General features: G+C 49.5%; 1 protein-coding gene across 2 annotated transcripts in view; it reads left to right on the forward strand.

Annotated features, from left to right (window-relative positions):
* LOC120895627 (titin) overlaps window positions 1-22,385 on the forward strand; it is a 154,990-nt gene that overhangs the window by 107,303 nt on the left and 25,302 nt on the right. Inside the window, exons 28-31 of one of the 2 annotated variants that reach the window (XM_040299131.1) lie at window positions 297-401; window positions 862-1,916; window positions 2,089-2,137; window positions 2,290-2,328. In XM_040299131.1, coding sequence (XP_040155065.1) covers window positions 297-401; window positions 862-1,916; window positions 2,089-2,137; window positions 2,290-2,328 — 1,248 coding nt within the window. Of the gene's footprint in view, window positions 1-296; window positions 402-861; window positions 1,917-2,088; window positions 2,138-2,289; window positions 2,329-3,998; window positions 11,193-22,385 lie in introns of both variants that reach the window. The other variant, XM_040299130.1, reaches the window with a different exon arrangement.

Below are 22,385 nucleotides of genomic sequence, written 5' to 3' on the forward strand. Positions count from 1 at the left end.
TTCACTCACCACAACCCCAAGAAAATACTTCTCCATCCAATCGTCCATGAGCGTACACTTTTCATCAAGGCATACACTGACAGGTGAGTAATGCACAATGTACACGCTTCCACTGGCACACTAGGTGCTGGATTGCTCACAGAAACCAGCTGAATGTTCATCTCGTTCAATGCAACGCATCTGAAGTAGACTACCCGTGTATGCTTCTAGTTATTAATCACAACCTTTTCCTACTCTACTATTTCTTTGCTTGCCGCTATGCAACTTGCAAAAACACAACAACAACTCCATTACAGCCTCGTACTCTACGCCATCGTACTCGGTTGAGATCAAAGATTCGCGCGCCATGCTTGGCGAGAAGGGCTTCTTTGAGTGTCACTTCGCGGGCAATCCTAAACCAGGTAGGCCTATCGTTACTTCTTACGATTCAGTTCCGTCACCAACAACACCGACATAAGCAACATGGACAAAATGAGCAGCAACATAGAAAAACGATCAAAGCAAACACATTGCGGAACTGGAACAGTAAACAGAACCGTCACTCAAACAATTCAGTCTACAATCGAAAGCAGCCAAAACCATAGACGATGCACAGCATCATTCAAACAGTACACTGGAACACGCCACGTTATAGTTTAGATTATCTGAATGACCACCTGTCGACGTGTTTGCAGAACATGTTTCGTACAAATAATTCACATAATCGCGACTATGCCGTAGTAGCAAACTCAAAGCAAAACAGTGATACAAAACAGCATACAACACCATTTCACCGAATGAAACCCGAGTGAACTGAAACAACACATAGGAAAACGATTAAACAAAACCGTTCCATATACTGACTGGTTTCCGATATTTTAGATATTCTGTGGTACCGTAATGGCAAGATCATCATAGCAAATCAGCGAACGAAGATTTGCACGAGCGAAAACACGTCCACACTTACCATTTACCCGGTGGAGGTGGCCGACTTTGGTTTCTACAAGTGTAAGGCCATGAATGAGGCCGGCACCACCGAATCCATCGCCAAGCTGATCGAAAGCATCGTCCCCACGCTGACGGACGACGAGAAGGCGGAGCTCGATGCAGCGCGCAGCCCGAAACGGGGCAGCCGCGCCGGCATCAAGAACGGCAAGGCGATCGACAAGATCGAGCTGGTAGTCGAGGAAACCGAGGAAGAACGCCGCGCTAAAGCGGAAAAGCGCAAGAAGCGCGAAGAAAAGCGCAAGCAGAAAGAGTCGCAGCTGATCGAGGACATTGTCAAGCAGGAGATGGAAGCATCCCTGCAGGAAAAGATCAAGTTTAGCTCCGAGTCGACGACCACGCTGACCACGAGCACGACCTCCGAGATGACGCAGGACGTGAAGCTCACCAAGGACCGGGCGACGGTCAAGTTCAAGGAGCACGTGGAAACGCTGGTCGAGGAGATCGTGACCACCGAAACGGTGCAGGAGATCGAGCGGATGGTCATCCACGAGAAGCTGGACGTTTCCGACGTGGAGAGTGTAAAGAACTCGATCGAGGTGAAGGAAATCCTTACCAACCTCAAAGCCAGCGAGTTTGGCCCTGGTGAGGCACCACTGCGCGAGCTCGCCACGATCGCTTTCATGGTCAAGCACGGTGTAACGGTCAGTGAGATTACCAGCTTTTACCAGGCAAACAACTTCCCCGCCCTGCAGAAGCCCGAGTCCCAGTCGGCAATGGTGCTGCTGCTCGAGCGCGAAGGATACGCCAACATTGTCACGGAGATACTGACCGAAACGGACATGGACGAGACGCAGCTGGCGGCAACGGCCGGTTTCCGTGCGTTCATGCGCATGATCGAGGTGAACCACGCGAGCGTGGAGGAGATCATCGCACACTTCTCGCCGGACGACTTTGTTGTGCAGGAGTGGAAAACCGAAACGGCATTCGAGGTGCGCTAGAACTCTCGCTAAACTCAACCTCTTCCCGTTCGACTAACCCTAGCCCCTGATATCTCTGCTAACCTACTTGCCCTGCTCTTTCGAGTACTTTTCCATCCTACTCTCCCGATTCCTACCACTTTTCGCATGATCTTCTCTGCTTACACTGTCTTTTCGATTTTAGAAACACGAAGAAACGCGTCTGATTTCGTCGAGTGAAGTGCGCACCACTGGTAATTTACAACGCTCAAAGCCATCCTAGCAGGATCGTTTCGTCTAAAAGCTATATTTTCTTCTTCTTTTCTTCTTCTTCTAAACCGCTTGCTCCTTAAATTGCCCGCCCACTACGCAACTGCCGCATGAACGAACCTTAACCAACGCGCAGAGACCACCGTGCGAACGATGAAGGAGCTAGACATCAAAGGTTTGCAATCATAAAAGATCCTATCGCCAACCTTCCCCTCTCCAACCCGTGCACGCCCTGCTCTTCTTCCCAACAAACCTCTTCTTACCGCTTGTGTTGTGTTGTGTGTCGCCAACCGCCAACTCGTTTGCCTGCCCTGCCTGTGTGCGCCCGCTTGCTTGCTGACCGTATTGGCCCGCACCCAGTGCCATACGACTGCTCCAACTCCAACTCGCTATCTATACTTGTTGTAAACCTTTCCCTCGCTTCGACTGTGCGTCGTAGCTCACGCTCTAGTAGTGAAGTAGTGAACGTTTTTCGTAATTTTCGTTTCTATATATTATGCATAACGAAAGAACAGATGATTATTTCTCACTCTATTAGAATAGATTTTATGAACAGAAACTTACCTAGTAGTAGCATTATTGCGATGTGTGATTTGCTTCAAATGAGCTTGTAGTGTGCGTCGCTTGACAACTGTGCGAAGAAGGAATAAAGCAACTGTCTTTACGTACCAAACGATACAACGAATCGATCGTAGCCGCTAGATCTCGCTAGTGGAAGTTCGAAAGATATCGAAAGATACCGTGTTGTTGCTGCTGAAACTTATGCTTTTAGGCTTAATCGCTAACCCGTTGCTTTATTTTTAGCGCATTAAACTTGAAAGTTTGTCGCTTTGATATATGTACAACGGCCATCGTTCATCTCCACCGCTGATGGTAAGTAAAACCAGACATACGATTCTTCTACTACTATCACTTTCAAGTGCCTCAAAATTGAATGCATCCTACGATTAGAAAACAACTCTGTATGTGCAGACTCTTTACCACTAGCTCGGAATGCCTTCGTATCTATAGAACCTATGTCTGTCTGTCTCTCTTTTCCTCTCGCTCTCCTCGACCGTAGTAGAATAGTATTGATGGAATGTTATTTTGGAATGTTTGTTTCACGTCTATCGTTTGATTTTCTACGCTATATACCGTCTATACTTTGCCTGTTCTATACAAGCCTGTGGTTGCAATTTGCAAGGTTGGCCCAAATGCCAACCCAATGTTGCGCTAATGCTCGTTTGGGGCATGACACGATTGTTTGTATCCTATATATTCAGCCATCGCCTGTTAGCCATAGTTTACTACACTAGCGTCGTTAAAGCCTGCGCATCCGTTTCTTTAGGATCACCGCCGGAATGGCTGCTCTGTTGTGTGCCTGTCGATTGAAGAATGTGAATGAGTTAGACGCCAAGCCTCTTCACTATCTCTATTATCTCGATTGGATCGTTCTTTGTAGTGTCACTCGCACTGCACGAAATTCAATGTCTTCCCACTACTTCTTCGTCTGTTCTGTTCTATATCTTCTACATCTTCTATCGCAGTCTCTATGATAAAAAAACAACTCTCTGTCTATCACAAGCTCTGTCTTTGTTTCACTTTTCAACAATGGCAGTACTGCCTCCTACACCAACGGTAGGCTTCAATTGAACACATCAGTTTTACGTCACTTCACGTACACTTTGTACACTCTCTTACAACACATCATGCCACTACTTTTCGGAGACACATCAATGCACCCAATAATTTAGTACACCTTTTCAAACTGTTTAGAGTAGCTCGTAGTAACCCTCTATTGCGCGGCTCCATTGCTGCCCCCAGACCCACTGAATCCTATTGTTCCAACTTCGCATGATTCCACAGAAACACCCGATCTCAGAGAAGACGCCCATCATAGCACCGGCAGCCATACTGCGATTGCCACCACAACCATCACCACGAACAACACCACTGTCACGAAGAAAAAACACAAGAAACTTCGCTCCGACAAACGGCAGCAGCACAAACACGAAGACGAGACAGAGGTTGTCGACAGTGAAGAGTCAATCGAGGAGCGCAGGCGCCTAACGCAGCAACGTCGCAGACAGCCCCTGCATCCGCTGCGCCCTCTGCTGCCAAGCGAGGAACAGGTGCAGGAAGAGTTGGCCCCCGATTTTCTTACCTCGCCCGTCCGCGAAGCGCACAGCCTCCCGCTGGAGGTGGCGACCGTGACGAGCGAGTCGACCGTGCTGAGTCAGGTATCGAATCTGGTCGAGCCTGACACGGCAGCCGGCACTAGTGCTACGGTCAAGGTCGTGCCGGAAACGGCCCTGGTAACTGAGGAGATCTTTTTGTCCGAGCGTGAGTCCGACACGATGCTGCCGGACAGTGCGCGCCTGGCAGCCAGTCCGCACTACAAGCTGTTCGGTGTGAATGAGCCGGTTCAGGTTTCCGAGGTAAGTCCGCAGGAAAGCTCGTTTGATCGAAGCCCGCAAACGATGCCCCAGCAGGCGTCGGCTACAGCCGATTTCGCACCCGTACAATCGCTCATCGTGAGCGAGTCCACAGCGCAGGACTCGACCGCTGTTTTGGAACAGGTGGTCGAAACTGTAGGCAGCGCCACCTTACAGCTGCTGACGCACGATGCAACGATCGTGCAGGAAACGGTGTTCTCACAGTCGGAGCGTGAGTTGTCGATTTTGCAACGCCCAACACCTAGCCATGCCCACACGAACGTACTATCGAAGGAGTCGCTTCAGGTGACGGAAGTAAACCGCATCGAAAAGGAAGAAACGTTTGACGGTCACATGAAACTGCCCACCGTACAACCACACTACCAGATACTACCGTCGGAATCCATTCAGACGGAAGAGACCATCACTCAGGACGCACCGAGCCGTTACTATCCTGAGCTGGTGGTTCCGACGGAAAGTGCCCGTCCAGCAATCGTGGAACAGAAATCGTACACGACGGAGGTTATGAATGCTCCGGAAAAGGAGGACACATATCAACCAGGACGTTTGCCTCCGCAGCAGTGGGCCGATGTGGAGCTCCTGACCAAGGAACCATTGTCCGTTACGGCACAACAGGTTGGAGAGTCTGAGGTGGAGTTTTCAGCAACACCAAAGATAAGCTCCTACCAAGCCACTGGCTCTGTGACGATGTTCGAAAACCAACTCACAACGCAACTGGTTAATGATAATATCACCGCCCAAGACTTCCAGGCTCAGCCGTTTGAGTCCAAACGAGCGAACGTAGAGTTCCTGGAGCGAACGTGTGTCTCGGTGTCGAAGGTACTAAGCAACGAAGCGGAAGCATCGCTTGCACCGTTTGAAGTGACGGACAGTGCGATGGCACAGACCACTCTTACGGCACTCAAACCCGTAAGCGAATCGACGCTGCAATTCATCCACGAGAAGGAAACTCTCCATCAAGGAGCTCCTCGGCCGAACGAAGCAATTGCCGCGACACTGCTCGAACCTATCGAAAATCTTGCAATCACCGAGGTGGAGACAGCTGATACGGCTGGAAGATTCTCACCGGAAGCCATCGTCGACCGTTCCGAGCAGGCATCGACCAGCTTTGTTCCAATCCAATCACACTCCGTTACGACAGTAGATGCAAATGAGAAGGAAGCTGACCTACTTGCTAAAGCTGCTGCACCTTCGGCATATGCCGAGCAGCAGCTTAACCTGCAGCACCAGCTAGAGGTTGTGCAGCATGAAACTGCCGAACGGGAATTTACCTTCCAACCGCACGCTATGCCGCAAGATCAAACACTAAAACCAACGCCAACCGATAGTCTGAAGTCGGTGTTGGTGCAGGAAACGATCGCCAATGTATCTGCGGCTGAGCTGCTCCAAACCACCCCAACGTCCCAGCTGGCACGTCTAGTTGGGGCCGGTGAACATGATGAAAAGATTGTTTCCGAAATCACCATCTACGAAACGGTCCGGTCGCAGGAGGAAACAGTTCGACCGGAAGAGAAGACGGCCGAACTGCAACTGCCTAGTCTGGCCAGCGAGCTCATTGTGACGGAGGTCGTTAGTGGTCAGATGGCGAACGAAGAATGTAAACTGCAGGAGCTGGCCAAGGATCAAACGATCAAGCCAATCCCGACGCATTCGCTCAAGACGGTACTGGTGGAGGAAACGGTTGCCAGTGAAGGAACAGACCGGCTGGACATTCAGCAAACGCAAGATATCACGCAAGCCTACGTCAAAGGTGATGAGCTGGAGGAAACGATCGTATCTGAGGCCATGATACTGGAGGGCACACAACAGTACACCGTGCCTGATGCTCCTGCCCAAAAATCGGCCACCGCGAACGTTGAACGCCCTGTTGAAGGTTTAACCGTGACGGAGATAGTTTCGGAGCAGCGGGAACAGGAAGAAATCATACAACCTCTCAAAGATCGCTCCGCAAAGCCGGTCCCGACGGAAGCGCTCAAGTCAGTGCTCATCGAAGAAGTGCAACTGTCTAGCCACACTGAAACACTGGCAGCTGATGAAACGCACGCTTCTGAAGCAATCGTTAAGATTGGAGACGCACTTGAGCAGACGACCGTACAGGAGATGGTTATCCTGGAAGATGTAAACAATCTTAAAGAGGACAGTAAACCTGAGCAGAAACAAGCCGAAACACTGTTACAACCTAGCACCGAACTTACCATCACCGAAGTCGTCGCCGAGGATCGCGAACGAGAAGGTTTCGATGTGGCCGAAATTGCCAAAGACCATACGGCTCGTTCTGTACCGACGCACACGCTCAAATCCGTACAGGTGGAGACAACAGAAGCGGTCGACTCGGTCACCAGCATCGTGGCTCCTGCCGTTGCCGAATCACTTGCCACCATGCAGCGTGACCAGCTGGAAGAGAAGATTGTAAGTGAGCAACTTGTGCTGGAAGCGGTGAATCAGTATGAACGAGAAAATGTCGCCATGCGTCAGGCCGTCCCAGCGCTGGAACCGAACAGTGAGCTGACGGTAACGGAAGTGATGGTTGAGCAGAAGGAACAAGAAAAAGTAGACGAGCTGGCAGTGAAAGATGCACACGCTCAGTCCCTACCGACGCATATGCTCAAATCGGTTACAGTGGAGCAGGTAGAAGCTTCGGAAAGCCTTACCAGGATAGAACAAACGGTACCGGTTGAAACGCTGGCCAGTGTTCGTAGCGATCAGCTCGAACAAACAATGGTCTCTGAAATGATCGCTTACGAAGCCACCACTGGAATGGTTGAGGAGGTTAAACCGACCGAAAAGTTGGCTGATTTAACAGTGATTCCCATCAACGAGCTACTCGTCAGTGAAACCGTTGCCGAGCAGAAGGAAAGAGAAGGATTCAATGTCGCAGAGATCGCTCAGGATTATGTTGCCAAACAGGTACCGACGCATTCGCTCAAATCGGTCCAAGTAGAGGAAACGATTGCGAGTGAAGACGCATCTCAGCTTAGCCAAGCATTGGCCAGCGAGACGAAAGCAACGACCCAGAATGACGAGCTAGAACAAACGACCGTTTCCGAAACGTTTGTCTTCGAAGAGACGCCAGCACTCGAAGCTACTTCCAAACCGACTCCCAAATCAGCAGAATCGCTTTACGAGCCACAGATTGGCGTAATTGTTACAGAGATCAACGTCGGACAGAAGGAGCGCGATGGCTTCAGTGTAGCGGAGCTCGCACAAGACCACACGGCCACAGCTGTTGCTGGTCATGCATTAAAGACAGTAACGATTGAAGAAATCACCGCATCCGACACGATTGATCAGCTTAAATCTCCCCAGCAGCTGCTCAGCTCGGCTTCGGTGCGCAGCGAACAGTTCGAACAAACCACCGTCCAGGAGATGACTGTGTACGAAGGCTCACAGCAGCTGCCGGTGGATGAGATGCCGGCAGCCAAGTCAGCCGATCGGTCCTTCATCCCCAACGCGGAACTGATCGTGACCGAGATCGTAAGCGAACAGAAAGAACGCGAAGGTTACAATATAGCTGAACTGGCGCGCGATCACACAGCCACTACAACCATGACCTCACACTCGCTCAGATCGATTACGATCCAAGAGACACTTCCCGAGGAATGCGTTGACAAGCTTCGGGATGATGAGACAGCAGAAGCTACCTCTGCCGCCGTCACGGACGACAAGTTAGAGGAGACGATTGTGCGTGAAGCACTCGTTCTGGAGACGATCGATAACTACACGATGGAGTTTACGCCATCGGAAAAGCAAGCACTACCAAACATCACTCCCATGACGGAGCTGCACGTGACGGAAGTAATCGTGGAGCAGAAGGAAAAGGACGGCTACTCGGTACAGGATATCGCACAAGAGCATGTCGTAAAGATGCTTCCCTCGCATACGCTCAAATCGGTCATCGTGGAGGAGGTGCAGACATCGGACGTGGTGGGTGACGTGGAGCAGCTACGGTCCATCCCACTCACGGCAAGCGTTCGCAAGGAGCAGCTTGAATCACAAACCGTCACTGAGCAGCTCATTCTCGAAGGTCTCGAGAAGCTGGATGAACAGCAAAAACCGACACACAAATCAGCCACCACCAATATTGAAGCCATCAGTGAGCTACTCGTGACGGAGGTCATTACGGAGCAGAAAGAGCAAGAAGGATACGATGTGCAGCAGATAGCAAGCAACTACAACGCTAAAGAGGTTCCGTCGCACACGTTGCGGTCAGTACAGATAGAGGAAACACTTCCAATGGACGATGTCAAGCAATTCGTGAATACACCACACACCTCCCATGCCAAACCGCTGACGGACGAGATCGAGGAACGAGTCATTGCCGAAACGGTTGTGCTGGAAAACGTTGCTAACCTAGAACAAGTGTCCCAGCCGGAGTCAAAGCACGCGGAAAAGGTGTTGTCGAGTCAGACGGAACTTCACGTAACGGAGGTGGTTGTGGAGCAGAAGGAGAAGGAAGGATACAGCGTGTCCGATTTGATAGTACAGCAGTCGGCGAAAACGGTCCCTACCGAGCCACTGAAATCGATCACCGTGGAGGAAGTGATTCTGTCCAGTGGAACAGAAAACATTGAAGCTAAGGAAACAGCCTCCTCCACACTTGCCTCCGTACGTAGTGACGAACATCAGGAAACGACCATTTCCGAACAGGTCGTGTACGAAGCAACGGATCGTTTCGAACAACAAACTGTCCCGGAAGGAAAAACCGCATCCTCCTCGATGCAACCTCGCGAAGAGCTAGTTGTTACGGAGGTTGTATGCGAACAGAAGGAATCGGAAAGGTTTGATGTGCAGCAAATTGCCAGCGGCTACTCCGCACAGGTTGTTCCATCGCAGATACTCAAGTCAGTGGCGGTGGAACAGGTTCAAACAGTTGAAATGCACGGTGTGATGAAGGAGGAATTAACTGTTGCCAGCGAGAACCGTGCGTTGGTTAACGAATCTGAACACGAACAAAAAACCATACAAGAAACCATGGTGTACGAGATGCTGTCTGAGAAACCGACCGATCAAACACCCGAGCAAAAGCTCGCCAACATTGGCGTTCAGCCGGTGCAGGAACTCATCGTAACGGAGGTGATTGCCGAGCATAAAGAAAGGGAGGGCTTCGATGTGCATGAAATTGCGAAGGACTACACAGCTCACCCAACTACAGCCGGTTTGCATAAATCGATCGCAATTCAAGAGGTGCACTCTTCGGACGCTCTGGAAGAGCTCGACGCAGCTGTAGCTACTGCCACGGCGACTCCCCAAACGGACAACCTGCAGGAAACGGTCGAGTCGGAAACGACAGTGCTCGAAGCCATCACCAATCTGGTGCCTGACGATCATCCTGCAGGGAAAACGGCCGCCACTGCTGTGCTGCCAAACGTAGAGCTGCAGGTGTTGGAAGTTGTGGTTGAGCAGCGCGAAAAGGAAGGTTTCGATGTGAAATCGATTACTAAAGATTTCCACGCACAAGCCCTTGCAGAAGCAGAACCGATGAAATCTTTCATTGTAGAAGAAGTTCAGGTGAGCCAAGATGCAACGGAGCTGCCTTCCAGTCCTGCTCAAAAGCAAGCGGCAACTTCTACCAAAGATCAGTACGAACAGACGATCGTAAGCGAAACAGTCGTGTACGAGGATCTAGCACAACAGCAAGAGCGTCTAACGCCGGAAGAGCATCGAGCAACGGCGAGCCTGGATGCCGTAACAGGAGTTACCATCATCGAAGTTATCACCGAACAAAAGGCAAAGGAAGGTGTTGAGATAACAGAGATCGATAGTCAAAAGGCGAAACTGGTACCGAGTGATGCTCTCAAATCGCTTACAGTGGAGCAAGTGGACACACTGCAGAGTGTGGTGGATGCACCGCAAGGACAAGTACCCAAGACGAAGGCACTTGTCAAGTCCGATACCATCGACGAAACGACGGTAATCGAAACGATGGTGTTTGAAAACACGTCCGAATACAAGCAACAGCTCGAACTAACGCAACAAACGGCGAAGACACTCGCGGATGAAGACACCAAGAAATCACTTCTGGTGCAGGAGGTATTGACGTTGCAAGAGTCAAAGACGCTACCAGCCGACGGCACCAAGCCGGTTGAAGCTAGCTTTACGCCCGACCAATTGCTACAGACTACGGTGGAGCAGACGACCGTGTACGAGGGAACGGAACAGTTTTCGTCCACGCTAACGATGGACAAAAAGTATCCCACGTTCGACATGCAAGGGCTTGAGCTACCACTTCAAAGTACGGTGGATGTATCAGATGCTGTGAGTGAATTGACACCGCATCGCGAGCCCACAACTAGTGTTAAGCCTAGTCTTACAGAACAGCTTCCTGCGGCTTCCACCACGGAAACCGTGAGCCAGGACTCGTACGATAAACTGTCCACACCGAAAGAAACCACCACGCAACAGGCACAGCGCACGGTATCGAATTTGTTCGTTTCGACCACGACCGAAACAGTGCTAGGGGAAGGGCTAGATAGGGCCGATTTCAGTCTGCGGTCAGAAACCCAAACGGCGTCGATGAAGTTTACCGATATGACGGTTGTACCCCTGCAATCTGAACTACTCACATCCGACACGGCACAGCTACTTGAAGAGACCGTACAGCCACGTAAGTTTGCCTCCGCCACGCTGGAGGAAGGTTTGAGGGCACCTGAATGTTTAGAAGTAGCTAGTAATGAACAGAGCGACGCTGCCATCGACTTCGTAACGTCTGGCAGGCGGGCGTCGATTACCTTTATTACTAACCAAACGGTCCATGTTTCCGAAACGACTCTCGACGAGTGCACAGATCGGATCGAGCTTGCTCAAGAGCCAGAACAGCGGTTCGCAAGACTGACTGAATCTGCTCTGCTCACGTACGAGGAGTCTCGTCCTGTGATAGCACTGGGTAAGTACAGGGTGGGTAAAATGCATAACCAATGCCCATTTTCATCAAATTCATGTCATAAACTATACGGCTTACTAAATATCAATTTTCATTGTACAATATTATCTGTCGTTCATAAACACGGAAACATACGCTAAATGCTATACAAATGCGTACCCTTGTCAATTTTACTGCATTATTACACCATTGTAAACATATCTATAGTGAGGCAAGAACAACAGTTTACACTAAACATACACCTTTACCACTATCCCAACAGATCACACTGGCCACAAAACACGTACCACTACATCACAGAGCAAACAGATCACTAGTCAAGCCACACAACAGGAAGAACAAATCATACACACAGAAGATACACAAAACATACACATTCAGAAACGAAAACAATCCATGCCGGAAGAAGTGCGCGTCTCACAAACAGTCATTGAACAGGGTAAAACGAAAAAACAAGTAATGAAAAAGCGAGTGGTGAAACAGGTCATCGATGGAAAAGAGCACATCACAGAAATTGTCACCATCCAGGAAGATGATCAAGTGCCAATGACAACTGTTACTGTAAGTGCAACGAAACTTCCAGTACAAGAAGCCATCGAAAAATCACTGGCTAACCAGCAAGAACCGGACGCATTGCAAATTTTACAGCCGATTGAGGAAACAATGATCGAAGAGCATCCAGAAGTTGTAGAAGAAGTCAGATCTGACACCGGTGTAGTCAAGAAGAAGGTCGTTAAGAAGAAGATCATCAAGAAGCGTGTTGGGCCCAAGGAAGAGGTCACTGAGGAAGTTACCGTAGAGGAAGATGGAAAACAGCCTGAGACAACTGTCACAGTCACCGAGCATGAGGTTCCATATGAGGTTACAGAGCCTTTCGAGGAGGAGCGCAAGCCTCTCGAAGCTGTTGTGGATGAGTATCCAGAGCCAATGCAGGCAACGCTTAAGACGAAGACTACCAAGATCGTCAAGAAGAAGGTCAAGAAGATCAAGCAAGGCGAGCCTAGCTCCGAAGAAGTTCCTCAGGAAGAGGTGGACGAGTTGGTCCTCGAACAGACTCGCATGGAGCAACCAGTTATTGAGGAGCTCCCAGAGCATGTTGAGGTCGTTGAGACCATCACTAAGGAAGGAAAGCCCAAGAAGCACGTCACCAAAACCAAGGTCATCAAGAAGAAGACGGCCGGAAAGGTCGAGGAGGTCAAGATTGTGACTGTGCAAGAAGACGATCAAGTACCCGAGACCACGGTCACCATGACTGAGGAGGAGACGGCTCCTGAAACAGTTCCTACCGTGTCTGAGGAGACTCCGTCGGTTGAAGTCCTCAAACCTAAGAAAAATAAGATCAAAACCATCAAGAAGAAGGGAGAGGATACGACAACTATTGTTCAGAAGCTTCTTAAGCTCGAAGTCACTAGCACAGAACTGCAACCGTACGAACACGTCGATGGAACAGCGCCTAAACTGGACATCATACCTCAGACTGCTGTAGAAGCTCTTGAAATTGAAGAGCTTCCAGATGAGGTCAAGGTCACCGAAGTCGTCACCAAAACTGGTCAAACCAAAAAGCAAATCACGAAAAAGAAGACCATCAAGAAACGTGTCGGGCAAAAGGAGGAGCATATCGAGGTAGTCACTGTTCAACAAGACGACATGGCTCCGGAAACCACCATCACTGTAACCGAGGAAGAAACTCCCGAGCTCAAACCAGTTGATGACAAGCCCAAGCCCAAGAAGAAGAAGGTCAAGACCATCAAGACTACTGACGACTCTGACGATATCATTGAGCGTCTTCTCAACCTGGAAGTGCACAAAACTGAGCTTGAACAGTACGAGAAGATCGATGTCGATATGCCGAAGCGCTTGCGACCGGTTGAGGAAACAACGATCGAAGAGCATCCAGAAGTCGTAGAAGAAGTCAGATCTGACACCGGTGTAGTCAAGAAGAAGGTCGTTAAGAAGAAGATCATCAAGAAGCGTGTTGGGCCCAAGGAAGAGGTCACTGAGGAAGTTACCGTAGAGGAAGATGGAAAACAGCCTGAGACAACTGTCACAGTCACCGAGCATGAGGTTCCATATGAGGTTACAGAGCCTTTCGAGGAGGAGCGCAAGCCTCTCGAAGCTGTTGTGGATGAGTATCCAGAGCCAATGCAGGCAACGCTTAAGACGAAGACTACCAAGATCGTCAAGAAGAAGGTCAAGAAGATCACGCAAGGCGTGCCTAGCTCCGAAGAAGTTCCTCAGGAAGAGGTGGACGAGTTGGTCCTCGAACAGACTCCCATGGAGAAACCAGTTATTGAGGAGCTCCCAGAGCATGTTGAGGTCGTTGAGACCATCACTAAGGAAGGAAAGCCCAAGAAGCACGTCACCAAAACCAAGGTCATCAAGAAGAAGACGGCCGGAAAGGTCGAGGAGGTCAAGATTGTGACTGTGCAAGAAGACGATCAAGTACCCGAGACCACGGTCACCATGACTGAGGAGGAGACGGCTCCTGAAACAGTTCCTACCGTGTCTGAGGAGACTCCGTCGGTTGAAGTCCTCAAACCTAAGAAAAATAAGATCAAAACCATCAAGAAGAAGGGAGAGGATACGACAACTATTGTTCAGAAGCTTCTTAAGCTCGAAGTCACTAGCACAGAACTGCAACCGTACGAACACGTCGATGGAACAGCGCCTAAACTGGACATCATACCTCAGACTGCTGTAGAAGCTCTTGAAATTGAAGAGCTTCCAGATGAGGTCAAGGTCACCGAAGTCGTCACCAAAACTGGTCAAACCAAAAAGCAAATCACGAAAAAGAAGACCATCAAGAAACGTGTCGGGCAAAAGGAGGAGCATATCGAGGTAGTCACTGTTCAACAAGACGACATGGCTCCGGAAACCACCATCACTGTAACCGAGGAAGAAACTCCCGAGCTCAAACCAGCTGATGACAAGCCCAAGCCCAAGAAGAAGAAGGTCAAGACCATCAAGACTACTGACGACTCTGACGATATCATTGAGCGTCTTCTCAACCTGGAAGTGCACAAAACTGAGCTTGAACAGTACGAGAAGATCGATGTCGATATGCCGAAGCGCTTGCGACCGGTTGAGGAAACAACGATCGAAGAGCATCCAGAAGTCGTAGAAGAAGTCAGATCTGACATCGGTGTAGTCAAGAAGAAGGTCGTTAAGAAGAAGATCATCAAGAAGCGTGTTGGGCCCAAGGAAGAGGTCACTGAGGAAGTTACCGTAGAGGAAGATGGAAAACAGCCTGAGACAACTGTCACAGTCACCGAGCATGAGGTTCCATATGAGGTTACAGAGCCTTTCGAGGAGGAGCGCAAGCCTCTCGAAGCTGTTGTGGATGAGTATCCAGAGCCAATGCAGGCAACGCTTAAGACGAAGACTACCAAGATCGTCAAGAAGAAGGTCAAGAAGATCAAGCAAGGCGAGCCTAGCTCCGAAGAAGTTCCTCAGGAAGAGGTGGACGAGTTGGTCCTCGAACAGACTCGCATGGAGCAACCAGTTATTGAGGAGCTCCCAGAGCATGTTGAGGTCGTTGAGACCATCACTAAGGAAGGAAAGCCCAAGAAGCACGTCACCAAAACCAAGGTCATCAAGAAGAAGACGGCCGGAAAGGTCGAGGAGGTCAAGATTGTGACTGTGCAAGAAGACGATCAAGTACCCGAGACCACGGTCACCATGACTGAGGAGGAGACGGCTCCTGAAACAGTTCCTACCGTGTCTGAGGAGACTCCGTCGGTTGAAGTCCTCAAACCTAAGAAAAAGAAGATCAAAACCATCAAGAAGAAGGGAGAGGATACGACAACTATTGTTCAGAAGCTGCTTAAGCTCGAAGACACTAGCACAGAACTGCAACCGTACGAACACGTCGATGGAACAGCGCCTAAACTGGACATCATACCTCAGACTGCTGTAGAAGCTCTTGAAATTGAAGAGCTTCCAGATGAGGTCAAGGTCACCGAAGTCGTCACCAAAACTGGTCAAACCAAAAAGCAAATCACGAAAAAGAAGACCATCAAGAAACGTGTCGGGCAAAAGGAGGAGCATATCGAGGTAGTCACTGTTCAACAAGACGACATGGCTCCGGAAACCACCATCACTGTAACCGAGGAAGAAACTCCCAAGCTCAAACCAGTTGATGACAAGCCTAAGCCCAAGAAGAAGAAGGTCAAAACCATCAAGACTACTGACGACTCTGACGATATCATTGAGCGTCTTCTCAACCTGGAAGTGCACAAAACTGAGCTTGAACAGTACGAGAAGATCGATGTCGATATGCCGAAGCGCTTGCGACCGGTTGAGGAAACAACGATCGAAGAGCATCCAGAAGTCGTAGAAGAAGTCAGATCTGACACCGGTGTAGTCAAGAAGAAGGTCGTTAAGAAGAAGATCATCAAGAAGCGTGTTGGGCCCAAGGAAGAGGTCACTGAGGAAGTTACCGTAGAGGAAGATGGAAAACAGCCTGAGACAACTGTCACAGTCACCGAGCATGAGGTTCCATATGAGGTTACAGAGCCTTTCGAGGAGGAGCGCAAGCCTCTCGAAGCTGTTGTGGATGAGTATCCAGAGCCAATGCAGGCAACGCTTAAGACGAAGACTACCAAGATCGTCAAGAAGAAGGTCAAGAAGATCACGCAAGGCGTGCCTAGCTCCGAAGAAGTTCCTCAGGAAGAGGTGGACGAGTTGGTCCTCGAACAGACTCCCATGGAGAAACCAGTTATTGAGGAGCTCCCAGAGCATGTTGAGGTCGTTGAGACCATCACTAAGGAAGGAAAGCCCAAGAAGCACGTCACCAAAACCAAGGTCATCAAGAAGAAGACGGCCGGAAAGGTCGAGGAGGTCAAGATTGTGACTGTGCAAGAAGACGATCAAGTACCCGAGACCACGGTCACCATGACTGAGGAGGAGACGGTTCCTGAAACAGTTCCTACCGTGTCTGAGGAGACTCCGTCGGTGGAAGTCCTCAAACCTAAGAAAAAGAAGATCAAAACCATCAAGAAGAAGGGAGAGGATACGACAACTATTGTTCAGAAGCTGCTTAAGCTCGAAGACACTAGCACAGAACTGCAACCGTACGAACACGTCGATGGAACAGCGCCTAAACTGGACATCATACCTCAGACTGCTGTAGAAGCTCTTGAAATTGAAGAGCTTCCAGATGAGGTCAAGGTCACCGAAGTCGTCACCAAAACTGGTCAAACCAAAAAGCAAGTCACGAAAAAGAAGACCATCAAGAAACGTGTCGGGCAAAAGGAGGAGCATATCGAGGTAGTCACTGTTCAACAAGACGACATGGCTCCGGAAACCACCATCACTGTAACCGAGGAAGAAACTCCCGAGCTCAAACCAGTTGATGACAAGCCTAAGCCCAAGAAGAAGAAGGTCAAAACCATCAAGACTACTGACGACTCTGACGATATCATTGAGCGTCTTCTCAACCTGGAAGTGCACAAAACTGAGCTTGAACAGTACGAGAAGATCGATGTCGATATGCCGAAGCGCTTGCGACCGGTTGAGGAAACAACGATCGAAGAGCATCCAGAAGTCGTAGAAGAAGTCAGATCTGACATCGGTGTAGTCAAGAAGAAGGTCGTTAAGAAGAAGATCATCAAGAAGCGTGTTGGGCCCAAGGAAGAGGTCACTGAGGAAGTTACCGTAGAGGAAGATGGAAATCAGCCTGAGACAACTGTCACAGTAACCGAGCATGAGGTTCCATATGAGGTTACAGAGCCTTTCGAGGAGGAGCGCAAGCCTCTCGAAGCTGTTGTGGATGAGTATCCAGAGCCAATGCAGGCAACGCTTAAGACGAAGACTACCAAGATCGTCAAGAAGAAGGTCAAGAAGATCAAGCAAGGCGAGCCTAGCTCCGAAGAAGTTCCTCAGGAAGAGGTGGACGAGTTGGTCCTCGAACAGACTCGCATGGAGCAACCAGTTATTGAGGAGCTCCCAGAGCATGTTGAGGTCGTTGAGACCATCACTAAGGAAGGAAAGCCCAAGAAACACGTCACCAAAACCAAGGTCATCAAGAAGAAGACGGCCGGAAAGGTCGAGGAGGTCAAGATTGTGACTGTGCAAGAAGACGATCAAGTACCCGAGACCACGGTCACCATGACTGAGGAGGAGACGGCTCCTGAAACAGTTCCTACCGTGTCTGAGGAGACTCCGTCGGTTGAAGTCCTCAAACCTAAGAAAAAGAAGATCAAAACCATCAAGAAGAAGGGAGAAGATACGACAACTATTGTTCAGAAGCTGCTTAAGCTCGAAGACACTAGCACAGAACTGCAACCGTACGAACACGTCGATGGAACAGCGCCTAAACTGGACATCATACCTCAGACTGCTGTAGAAGCTCTTGAAATTGAAGAGCTTCCAGATGAGGTCAAGGTCACCGAAGTCGTCACCAAAACTGGTCAAACCAAAAAGCAAATCACGAAAAAGAAGACCATCAAGAAACGTGTCGGGCAAAAGGAGGAGCATATCGAGGTAGTCACTGTTCAACAAGACGACATGGCTCCGGAAACCACCATCACTGTAACCGAGGAAGAAACTCCCGAGCTCAAACCAGTTGATGACAAGCCTAAGCCCAAGAAGAAGAAGGTCAAAACCATCAAGACTACTGACGACTCTGACGATATCATTGAGCGTCTTCTCAACCTGGAAGTGCACAAAACTGAGCTTGAACAGTACGAGAAGATCGATGTCGATATGCCGAAGCGCTTGCGACCGGTTGAGGAAACAACGATCGAAGAGCATCCAGAAGTCGTAGAAGAAGTCAGATCTGACATCGGTGTAGTCAAGAAGAAGGTCGTTAAGAAGAAGATCATCAAGAAGCGTGTTGGGCCCAAGGAAGAGGTCACTGAGGAAGTTACCGTAGAGGAAGATGGAAATCAGCCTGAGACAACTGTCACAGTAACCGAGCATGAGGTTCCATATGAGGTTACAGAGCCTTTCGAGGAGGAGCGCAAGCCTCTCGAAGCTGTTGTGGATGAGTATCCAGAGCCAATGCAGGCAACGCTTAAGACGAAGACTACCAAGATCGTCAAGAAGAAGGTCAAGAAGATCAAGGAAGGCGAGCCTAGCTCCGAAGAAGTTCCTCAGGAAGAGGTGGACGAGTTGGTCCTCGAACAGACTCCCATGGAGCAACCAGTTATTGAGGAGCTCCCAGAGCATGTTGAGGTCGTTGAGACCATCACTAAGGAAGGAAAGCCCAAGAAGCACGTCACCAAAACCAAGGTCATCAAGAAGAAGACGGCCGGAAAGGTCGAGGAAGTCAAGATTGTTACTGTGCAAGAAGACGATCAAGTACCAGAGACCACGGTCACCATGACTGAGGAAGAGACGGCTCCTGAAACAGTTCCTACCGTGTCTGAGGAGACTCCGTCGGTTGAAGTCCTCAAACCTAAGAAAAAGAAGATCAAAACCATCAAGAAGAAGGGAGAAGATACGACAACTATTGTTCAGAAGCTGCTTAAGCTCGAAGACACTAGCACAGAACTGCAACCGTACGAACACGTCGATGGAACAGCGCCTAAACTGGACATCATACCTCAGACTGCTGTAGAAGCTCTTGAAATTGAAGAGCTTCCAGATGAGGTCAAGGTCACCGAAGTCGTCACCAAAACTGGTCAAACCAAAAAGCAAGTCACGAAAAAGAAGACCATCAAGAAACGTGTCGGGCAAAAGGAGGAGCATATCGAGGTAGTCACTGTTCAACAAGACGACATGGCTCCGGAAACCACCATCACTGTAACCGAGGAAGAAACTCCCGAGCTCAAACCAGTTGATGACAAGCCTAAGCCCAAGAAGAAGAAGGTCAAGACCATCAAGACTACTGACGACTCTGACGATATCATTGAGCGTCTTCTCAACCTGGAAGTGCACAAAACTGAGCTTGAACAGTACGAGAAGATCGATGTCAATATGCCGAAACGCTTGCGACCGGTTGAGGAAACAACGATCGAAGAGCATCCAGAAGTCGTAGAAGAAGTCAGATCTGACACCGGTGTAGTCAAGAAGAAGGTCGTTAAGAAGAAGATCATCAAGAAGCGTGTTGGGCCCAAGGAAGAGGTCACTGAGGAAGTTACCGTAGAGGAAGATGGAAATCAGCCTGAGACAACTGTCACAGTAACCGAGCATGAGGTTCCATATGAGGTTACAGAGCCTTTCGAGGAGGAGCGCAAGCCTCTCGAAGCTGTTGTGGATGAGTATCCAGAGCCAATGCAGGCAACGCTTAAGACGAAGACTACCAAGATCGTCAAGAAGAAGGTCAAGAAGATCAAGGAAGGCGAGCCTAGCTCCGAAGAAGTTCCTCAGGAAGAGGTGGACGAGTTGGTCCTCGAACAGACTCCCATGGAGCAACCAGTTATTGAGGAGCTCCCAGAGCATGTTGAGGTCGTTGAGACCATCACTAAGGAAGGAAAGCCCAAGAAACACGTCACCAAAACCAAGGTCATCAAGAAGAAGACGGCCGGAAAGGTCGAGGAAGTCAAGATTGTTACTGTGCAAGAAGACGATCAAGTACCAGAGACCACGGTCACCATGACTGAGGAAGAGACGGCTCCTGAAACAGTTCCTACCGTGTCTGAGGAGACTCCGTCGGTTGAAGTCCTCAAACCTAAGAAAAAGAAGATCAAAACCATCAAGAAGAAGGGAGAAGATACGACAACTATTGTTCAGAAGCTGCTTAAGCTCGAAGACACTAGCACAGAACTGCAACCGTACGAACACGTCGATGGAACAGCGCCTAAACTGGACATCATACCTCAGACTGCTGTAGAAGCTCTTGAAATTGAAGAGCTTCCAGAAGAGGTCAAGGTCACCGAAGTCGTCACCAAAACTGGTCAAACCAAAAAGCAAGTCACGAAAAAGAAGACCATCAAGAAACGTGTCGGGCAAAAGGAGGAGCATATCGAGGTAGTCACTGTTCAACAAGACGACATGGCTCCGGAAACCACCATCACTGTAACCGAGGAAGAAACTCCCGAGCTCAAACCAGTTGATGACAAGCCCAAGCCCAAGAAGAAGAAGGTCAAGACCATCAAGACTACTGACGACTCTGACGATATCATTGAGCGTCTTCTCAACCTGGAAGTGCACAAAACTGAGCTTGAACAGTACGAGAAGATCGATGTCGATATGCCGAAGCGCTTGCGACCGGTTGAGGAAACAACGATCGAAGAGCATCCAGAAGTCGTAGAAGAAGTCAGATCTGACACCGGTGTAGTCAAGAAGAAGGTCGTTAAGAAGAAGATCATCAAGAAGCGTGTTGGGCCCAAGGAAGAGGTCACTGAGGAAGTTACCGTAGAGGAAGATGGAAATCAGCCTGAGACAACTGTCACAGTAACCGAGCATGAGGTTCCATATGAGGTTACAGAGCCTTTCGAGGAGGAGCGCAAGCCTCTCGAAGCTGTTGTGGATGAGTATCCAGAGCCAATGCAGGCAACGCTTAAGACGAAGACTACCAAGATCGTCAAGAAGAAGGTCAAGAAGATCAAGCAAGGCGAGCCCAGCTCCGAAGAAGTTCCTCAGGAAGAGGTGGACGAGTTGGTCCTCGAACAGACTCCCATGGAGCAACCAGTTATTGAGGAGCTCCCAGAGCATGTTGAGGTCGTTGAGACCATCACTAAGGAAGGAAAGCCCAAGAAGCACGTCACCAAAACCAAGGTCATCAAGAAGAAGACGGCCGGAAAGGTCGAGGAAGTCAAGATTGTTACTGTGCAAGAAGACGATCAAGTACCAGAGACCACGGTCACCATGACTGAGGAAGAGACGGCTCCTGAAACAGTTCCTACCGTGTCTGAGGAGACTCCGTCGGTTGAAGTCCTCAAACCTAAGAAAAAGAAGATCAAAACCATCAAGAAGAAGGGAGAGGATACGACAACTATTGTTCAGAAGCTGCTTAAGCTCGAAGACACTAGCACAGAACTGCAACCGTACGAACACGTCGACGGAACAGCGCCTAAACTGAACATCATACCTGAGACTGCTGTAGAAGCTCTTGAAATTGAAGAGCTTCCAGAAGAGGTCAAGGTCACCGAAGTCGTCACCAAAACTGGTCAAACCAAAAAGCAAGTCACGAAAAAGAAGACCATCAAGAAACGTGTCGGGCAAAAGGAGGAGCATATCGAGGTAGTCACTGTTCAACAAGACGACATGGCTCCGGAAACCACCATCACTGTAACCGAGGAAGAAACTCCCGAGCTCAAACCAGTTGATGACAAGCCCAAGCCCAAGAAGAAGAAGGTCAAGACCATCAAGACTACTGACGACTCTGACGATATCATTGAGCGTCTTCTCAACCTGGAAGTGCACAAAACTGAGCTTGAACAGTACGAGAAGATCGATGTCAATATGCCGAAACGCTTGCGACCGGTTGAGGAAACAACGATCGAAGAGCATCCAGAAGTCGTAGAAGAAGTCAGATCTGACACCGGTGTAGTCAAGAAGAAGGTCGTTAAGAAGAAGATCATCAAGAAGCGTGTTGGGCCCAAGGAAGAGGTCACTGAGGAAGTTACCGTAGAGGAAGATGGAAAACAGCCTGAGACAACTGTCACAGTCACCGAGCATGAGGTTCCATATGAGGTTACAGAGCCTTTCGAGGAGGAGCGCAAGCCTCTCGAAGCTGTTGTGGATGAGTATCCAGAGCCAATGCAGGCAACGCTTAAGACGAAGACTACCAAGATCGTCAAGAAGAAGGTCAAGAAGATCAAGCAAGGCGAGCCCAGCTCCGAAGAAGTTCCTCAGGAAGAGGTGGACGAGTTGGTCCTCGAACAGACTCCCATGGAGAAACCAGTTATTGAGGAGCTCCCAGAGCATGTTGAGGTCGTTGAGACCATCACTAAGGAAGGAAAGCCCAAGAAGCACGTCACCAAAACCAAGGTCATCAAGAAGAAGACGGCCGGAAAGGTCGAGGAAGTC

This window comes from Anopheles arabiensis, chromosome 2 (genome assembly GCF_016920715.1).
Source record: "Anopheles arabiensis isolate DONGOLA chromosome 2, AaraD3, whole genome shotgun sequence".
Lineage (NCBI taxonomy): Eukaryota > Metazoa > Arthropoda > Insecta > Diptera > Culicidae > Anopheles > Anopheles arabiensis.